The sequence below is a fragment of the Tupaia chinensis genome, unplaced genomic scaffold (assembly GCF_000334495.1).
Source record: "Tupaia chinensis unplaced genomic scaffold, TupChi_1.0 Scaffold000100_1, whole genome shotgun sequence".
Taxonomy (NCBI): Eukaryota; Metazoa; Chordata; class Mammalia; order Scandentia; family Tupaiidae; genus Tupaia; species Tupaia belangeri.
This window is the reverse complement of record NW_006159564.1, coordinates 2,519,066-2,526,916: the sequence shown is the minus strand read 5'-3', so window position 1 is coordinate 2,526,916 and position 7,851 is coordinate 2,519,066. Positions and strand designations below refer to the sequence as shown.

At 45.2% G+C, this 7,851-nt stretch overlaps 1 protein-coding gene across 1 annotated transcript in view; it reads left to right on the top strand.

The window, feature by feature from the left end:
- Positions 1–2,831: 2,831 nt before the first annotated feature.
- Positions 2,832–7,851, top strand: part of ZBTB11 (zinc finger and BTB domain containing 11) — a 43,668-nt gene continuing 38,648 nt past the window's right edge. Inside the window, exon 1 of the mRNA XM_006143580.3 lies at positions 2,832–4,160. Coding sequence (XP_006143642.1) covers positions 3,851–4,160 — 310 coding nt within the window. The 5' untranslated portion in view covers positions 2,832–3,850. The remainder of the gene's footprint in view (positions 4,161–7,851) is intronic.

The following is a 7,851-nucleotide window of genomic DNA, read 5'->3' as shown; positions in this document are numbered from 1 at the left end:
TTGTGCTGGATTTTTTGCTCACATGATATAAGTTACCTGCATGGTAATAGGCAAACCATAAAGTTAGGAATTTAAGACATGGGAATTATTTTTATTTAAATCTGTTTATCCACCTATGTATGTATGTATGTATTTATTATTTATTTTAATTTGACCAGAGAGGGACAAAGCGAGAAAGTAAATCGCAGGTCCGGCACTCGAACCATGGTCAGCCATAGAGTCCAGCCCCCTCAACCACCATGCCCCTGCCACCTGCTAGCCCCCAGTGATTTTGTTTGTTTGTTTTGTTTTTTTCCTTCTCCAGGTTTTTGCCAGGGGGCATAAGAGCTCCCCAGAGACAGGGAGAGAGAAAGGAGAGATCACCCCTCAGTGGTTGAGACTACACGGCAATCACTTCTCCACTTTATTTTAATTTTATTTATTCATTAATTTATTTTAATTCGACCAGAGAGAGGAGGAAGAGGAAGCAAGCCACCAGGTCTGGGACTCAAACTGTGGTTGCCCATGTGGGAATGCCCAGCACCTTAACCATCACACCACCTGCTGGCCCCTCTCCCAGGATTTTAACCATGCCCTCAGCTGTGCCTGGCTTGATTTTCAAGCCACCTGGTCTGGGACTCAACCTTGGTCAACCATGTAGGAGTCCAGTACCTTAACCATCACACCAGTTGCTGGCCTCCCCAAGTTGATTACTATATGATGCACTATTTTTGTGTGTGCATGTGGCTGTAAGGGCACCTGTGATGTGAGGGGACAGGAAAAGTGAGAAATCACCCCCAAAGGGGGAAGGCCATACCACAATTCCCTCTCCTTCACTTTCCTCTTGGGATTTTGGGCATGATTCTGAATCTACTGGGTTTGGGGCTCAAACTGCTCAGTGGGCTATGTGAGATCCAGCCACTTCAATCTCCACACCATCTGCTATCCTCAACATAAATCTATTTTTCATTGTTAGAAGGCTTATGTGCACACTAGAGATGAAAAACATCACCCTAGTGATGCATGGTTAACATTGCAGTGATTTCTCTGTTCTATTTTTCCATCTAGTCAGGATTTTGGCCACACATACATACTTGATGGATTGTTTTTGGTTTTCAAGGTATTTACAAGAGTGAGAAAGTAAGCTGCCAGGTCTGGGACACAAACCACTGTCAAGTATTCAGAGTCCAGCACCTTCACCACCATGCTACCTGTTGGCCCCCAAGTGTCTTAATATGGTAGAACTGCCAATTCTGGTCACCCCCAAGTCCTAGGTAACATGTGGTAGAAAAGTAGCTAGAACTAAGTATCAATTACCTGTTTTCAGAATACATTGTGTTAAGCTTTGCTCACAAGACACTTAGAACTTTCTGCTGGGCCAAAGAATTTGAAGTATCAATGGGCTTTTCAGTGCTTTTGTTGATTGTGTTTTGGCAAAAAATGTAATTGGCTGGAGGATTTTTTTAAGTTAATAATACTTGGCACCATGATCATTGGTACATCCTACTTGTTGGAATTTTATAAAATCAGGGCCAGCAGATATAAGGGTTATGTCACTGGACTCCCTCATAGCTGACTGGTTCGAGTCCCAGACCCAGCAGCCTAAAACTCAGGTGTGTGTACATGCCTGCCTGGAATCCTGAGTGAATTGAGACAGGACTGCAGCATGGCCATCCTCCTGGGTGATTTGATTTTAGTGTGTCTCCAACAAGCACACATGTCCTACAGCAAAGATCTCTAAACATTTTTATAAAATATACTCTCATATTTTTTTAAATTTATTTTTATTTATTTTTGAGAGGTTTTTGCTATAGGGTGCATGTCTTTGCCAGAAAGAAAGTGAGAAACTACCCCCCAGGGGAGATGGCCACACCTCAATCCTGTTTCCATTTTCCTCTTGGGATCTTAACGCATGCACACCCCCGGCATGAGTTTAAGCCACTCGATCTAGGACTCAAACTGCGGTCAACTACATGGGAGTTCTGTGATATAGCTGTTTGCCAATTACTTATCCCACTCACTTTTTTATTTAAAAAGAAATATCACAGCAGAAAAGGGGGCTGGAGCACACAGACCATCTCCTTAGGTGACCTGGAACATCTCACTGGGGTGTGTCTCCACCTATTTTCTCCCTCTCCCAGCAATAGTTACAAAGATCAGGGATTGAGTAACCCTAGACAGATTCTAGGGTTGGTAGTTTTTTTCTTCTGGGCCTTGGGAGCTCGTGACCTACACCTGGAACCTCAAAGGATGTCGCATGTGCCCAGGCTATCTGGGAATTGCATGGGCGCACATTCCAAGTACCACAAAGATAAGGTGCATCCTGTTTCAAGCCCACTACATTCACTGGTTGTCTGCCCCTCACCTAATTCCAAGAGGATCAAAGAGCCTGCACAGACTGCAGACTACCCCTTGAAGAAGTAGGGGATTAGCAACCACTTACTACAGCCAAGATGCACCAGTTACCAGGCAGTGTGGTTCATCAGAGGCTACACTGAGTAATCCAGATTGACCCCAGAAAAGGGTGACCAAGGCTGTCAGTTGAATTACCTGTCAGTGGGGACCAGCAGGTGGCATGGTTAAGGTGCTGGACACTCCCACATGGCCGAGGATGGTTCAAACCCCAGACCTATTAACTTGCTTTCACACTTTATCTCTCTCTCTGGTCAAATTAAAATAAATGGATAAAAATTTAAAAAATTAAAGATTACTAGTCAGCAGGTAGTATGGTGGTTAAGGTGCTGGACTCTTACATGGTCAACCATGGTTCAAGTCCCAGACCCAGCATGAAAATCACCCTCCTTCCTGTGCACGCATGCCCAAAACTCCCAGGAAAATGGAGAAGAGATTGCTTCCAAGCTGTCACCCCTAGGGTGTGTGTGAAAGAGGTGGTTTCTCACTGTTTCTGTTTCAAGTCAACACCCCCATCCTATGGCAATAACCTTAAAAAAAGTCTGAATTAGGAATTAGGAAACTGTTCAAGTAGGCTCCTCTTCAGCTCTTCGTTTATATTTGGCGTAAAACTGACAACTCCCCCAAATTTATGTAGAAGTAGGACCAAACACAGCCTTAAAAAGATGCGTTACTGCTTTCCACCCATTCTGACACGATAGCCTTTAAACGTAGAAAATCGTATGCTGATGATTCCAGAAAAATCCCGACTATTTCTTGAGTAGTTCGGAGCCAGCAGTTTAGAAATGACAGTAACCAATGGCGAACTTAAATCCTAAACGCTTGTTAACGAACTCCCATTTTTGTGTGTTTGGTTCTGTGTCTAGTGGGTGATTATTTTGCTAGAACCTCAGATCTGATGCTTTAATATTTGGCGTCTCAGAAGCAGACAAAAATACGGACTCCTTTACTCCTTTGGATGTCTTGGATAGAATCACAACTGCCCACCAGCTCCTACACGTGGCTCCTCAGAGAGCGTGGGAAAGATAGGAAATACAAAAGGGGAAACTGCCAGGACTTAAGATGTCTGCTAAAAGACCTTTCCATCTCCTAGGAAGAGTCTACCCACTTCCAACATGTCCTCCCGCAATCCTGACGTCATCTGACCGGCAGCATCAAGCCAGAAATCGAGTACGCTCCAATCAGGGCACAGTCTCCGCCCTCGGGTTGCGTCACTTCCGGTGGTGCAGCAGCCATTTTGTCAGTCGCCAGCGGATCCCGCGCGCTGGAGAAGTGCAGTTCCCCCTGGTTACCAATTCGTCCGTTCTCCTTCGCGTTGCGGGCGCCGTCGAAGAGTGCTCACCAAAGGCACAGCTATTCCTTTGTACAGTTCCACGGCTGCTATTGCATCTGTCCGGAGCTAGTGTGCTGTCTTCCTCTCCTCCGGCTGACAGGCGCCCTCAGGGAGCCGCCGTTCGCGATGTCAAGCGAGGAAAGCTACCGGGCCATCCTGCGCTACCTGACGAACGAGCGCGAGCCGTACGCGCCCGGCACTGAGGGCAATGTCAAGCGTAAAATCCGCAAGGCTGCCGCTTGCTACGTGGTGCGCGGCGGGACTCTGTATTACCAGCGGCGACAGCGGCACCGCAAGACCTTCGCGGAGCTGGAGGTGGTGCTGCAGCCGGAGCGGCGCCAGGGCCTCATCGAAGCGGCGCACCTGGGCCCGGGCGGCACCCACCACACCCGGCATCAGACTTGGCACGACTTGTCCAAAACGTACTGGTGGCGAGGTACGACGTGTCCCACGCTGGCGAGGGTAGGCCCCCGGCTTGGTGCCCCGGCGCGACCCGCCGGGGGGCCTGTTTGAGGGCCCCGACGCCGCGCTCCAGGCCAGCGGGCGTTCGGCTACTGAGCGGCGGCCAGGCGGAGCCGAGAGGGTGGGGGACGCGAATGGAGCCGCACTTCCCACAGGAAGGAGGCCGGAGAAGCTGGGGGCGGGCCCTGGCCCGGGGTGGGGCCAAGGGGGCTTCCCGGGGGCCGGGCCAGCGCGGGGAGGGGCCGGGCGCGCGGGCTGCGCAGGCTCCGTAGGCTCCGTGCCTGTTAGACGGGTCTGTGCTGATGGTTTGGCGAGAGGCTCCTGTACCCTAGTTGTTGAGCTCTGGTTTGGGCAAGCGAGTCGGAGGTTTTCTGGACCTTTTCGCCGTATTCCTCAGATCCTACTGGGAATAATAAGGAGCGATGTAGTTTTGTGCAGAAGCGATGAGTGCTTGTGTAGACCAGTCATCTTGAACCTCGTGTTTAAAGCAAGAGTTAAATGCCAGGAATATCAGATACTCTTAATTCTGAATATTTTAATGTTATTCCCTTCTGCCACGGTGAAAAGTGCTTTGGAAACTGAGGCACTGTTAGAGTGTTGCTGTGATCTTTCTGTGGTCAGAAAAAGCTCTGAAGTTTTCTTGATTCCTTGAGAACCGGTTTAGGGTAGGAGAGCAAACGTTGTTGGCTTCTTAACCACCTCTTCTTGCCAAACGTTGACTATTCAAGCTGCTCAGAATTGGTTAACAGTTTTCAAGACCTTAGTGCTTTCGATTGGAAGGAGTCTGCCACTCCCCTTAAGGTTCTGGACAAATTAACTCATGAGTCTTGGTTGCTTCGTCTGTGAATAAAGAAATGAGACTGCTAAATAATTTTGAAAGTCCTTTTCAGCTTATGAACTTTGTCATAAAGCCTAATTTTTAAAAAATAATTATTTTATTTAACTTTATTTATTTATTTATTTTTCGTTTCTCTGACCAGAGAGGGACAGCGAAAGTGAGAAAACAAGCTGCCAGGTCTGGGACTCGAACCACAGTCAGCCATGTGGGAGTCCAGCGCCATTAACACCATGCCACCTGTCAGCCCCAAGCCCAGTTCTTCACAAAATACTGATTTATTTTTTGTTCCTTAGAGAATTTTTTTCATGTTTTCAAAAACCAATTCTATATTCTTCTAAGTGCTTTCCCTTCTACTAAACCAGTACTTGAAATACTCTACAGACCATCTAGGGAGAATAAATCTGGGGTGACTGCTGCCTTTTGCTAGGATTGCTTTAGGCAGACACTGTTGAAAAAAATGTTTCAGATTTATTATTTTAGCACACACTAAATAAACACTATTATAGTGAAAGGGAACATTGTGTTTTTGTTTTGTTTACATTCAGGCAGTTTTGAGCACTTAACCTGTTTTCACTCATTTACTCTTCATAAAATTTGGTGAGGTGTAAATATGTCTATTATATTTACATTGGCCAGCAGGTGGCTGATGGTTGGGGTGCTAGATTCTCACATGGGTAACCACAGTTTGAGTCCTGGATCTGGCAGCCTGTTTTCTCACTTTCCCTTTCTCTGTCTGTCTCTGGTCAAAATAAAAAATAATAACAAATAAAATAACTAATTCTTTTTTTAAAAAACACACATATATATGGGACCAGCAGTTAGCGTAATGGCTATGTCGCTGACCTCCCATGTAGCCGACCGTGGTTCTAGTCCCGGACCTGGTGGCTTAAACTCGCGCCATGTGGGAGTCCAGCGCCAGGGACTGTGGTGCGGCCATCACCTCGGGATGGTGATTTCCTGCTTTCTGTCTGTCTCTTTCTCTTTTCAGAGAGCACAAATGCCCTATAGCAAAAACAAAAAAACAAAAAAACAAAAAAACCCACCCAGGTGCCAGCAGATAGTGTAGCAGTAATGTCACTAGACTCCCACATGGCTGACTGCGGTTAGAGTCCCCCTGTGGCTTGAAACTCACTCTGGGTGCATGTGCATGCCTTCCCAAGATCCTGGGAGGAGAATGGAGGAGAAATTATTGCAGTGTGGTCATGTCCCACCACTGCCCAGGGTGGGGGTGATTTCTCACTTCCTTCTCACTGTCTCAGTATCTCTCCAAGTGCAGGTGCCTGTGGCAAAAAAAAAAGAGACACTGCCCAATAGGAAAAGAAACTAGATTAGAGATCACCCACAGGTACTCAATTTAGGGAAAAAAAAATTCTGAACACTAAACACCACACAGCATCATATTAGGCTGATTAACAAGAACCTAAAATCACAAAGGTCGGCTGTATAACCTTTGACAAATTATTTAATCTCCTGGTGCTTTTCGTTTTCCCATTTGCAAACATAATATAAATGCTTTTTTTAAAAATTTTTTCTGAGAGGTTTTTGCTATAGGGCACATGCCCTTATAGGAGAGAGTGAGAGAGAGAAAGTGAGAAAGCACCCCCCCAGAGAGGATGGCTTTGCCGCAGTACCTTCTCCATTCTCTTGGAATTTGAGGCATGCGCACACACACACACACACACACACACACACACACAGCCTGTTTTTTCAGGCTACCAGATCTGGGACTTGAACCACAAAGTTGGCCATGTAGGATCCAACTGCCTCAACCACCACACCACTGGCTGGCCCTATAAGTTGCCATTGTTGTCTTCTTGTTATTGCATAGCAGAGTAGTCTAGAGGTGACATGACCAATTTATGACATTATTATAAATTAAATACCGAAGCATGTATAGTAATATGTTGTGTTAAGCCATACATTAAAAATATTTACAAAAAAAAATAAAAGAGTGGCACTCTTCTCACTGTTTTGAAAGACAATGTTTTGTTTTTATAAAAATGATATTTGTGGCAACATTTAGGAGTTTATGATGTTATTTGACCATTAACATTATTACTTTTTGTTATTTTAATATTTTGTTTTTCCTAATATTTAAAATTGTAATTTCTAGGGTCAGGTGGCACCTGGTGGTTGAGGGCTCTGGACTCCCATGAGGCCAAGTGTGGTTTGAGCCCCAGACCTAGTAGCTTGGTTTCTCACTTTCTCTCTCTCTGGTCAAATTTAAATAAATAAATAAATAAAGTTAAATAATTCCTTTAAAAAAAAAGAATTAAAAAAATTGTAATTTCTAGGGCCAACCCATAGCATGGTGGTTAAAGATTTTGGCTCTCACATGGCCAACCCTATAGTCCCAGACCAGGTGGCTTGAGAAACACAAGTGTGTGTGTGTGTGTGTGTGTGTGTGTGTGTGAGTGTGTGTGTGTGTGAACACCCAAAATCCTGAAAGGAGGCAGAAATGGAGGGAAAGGCACTGCGATGTGATCATTCCCTGTTGGGGAGGAGGGGGTTCTTTCTCTCTTTTTTTCTCTGGCAGGCACATGCACCTTCTGGCAAAGTTTTAAAGAAATTGTGCTTTTTAGTCCATAAGCATCAGAGCAGTTTGCCCTCAATTATTTAGCTATTTGTTTTGATGTTTTATAATATTAACACTTTGTTTACTTGTCTGCCATAGGATTAATAGATTAATAAAACTACGTAGGCAGAAAAAAATACATTCTTAATGCATTAGTGGAATGGAAATAATTTCACTAGTCAGTTTCTTCGTAAGTAATTTGTTTCAAGAAATTTAAAGGTCTTTCTTAATATATAGCACATTTCTGGGTAA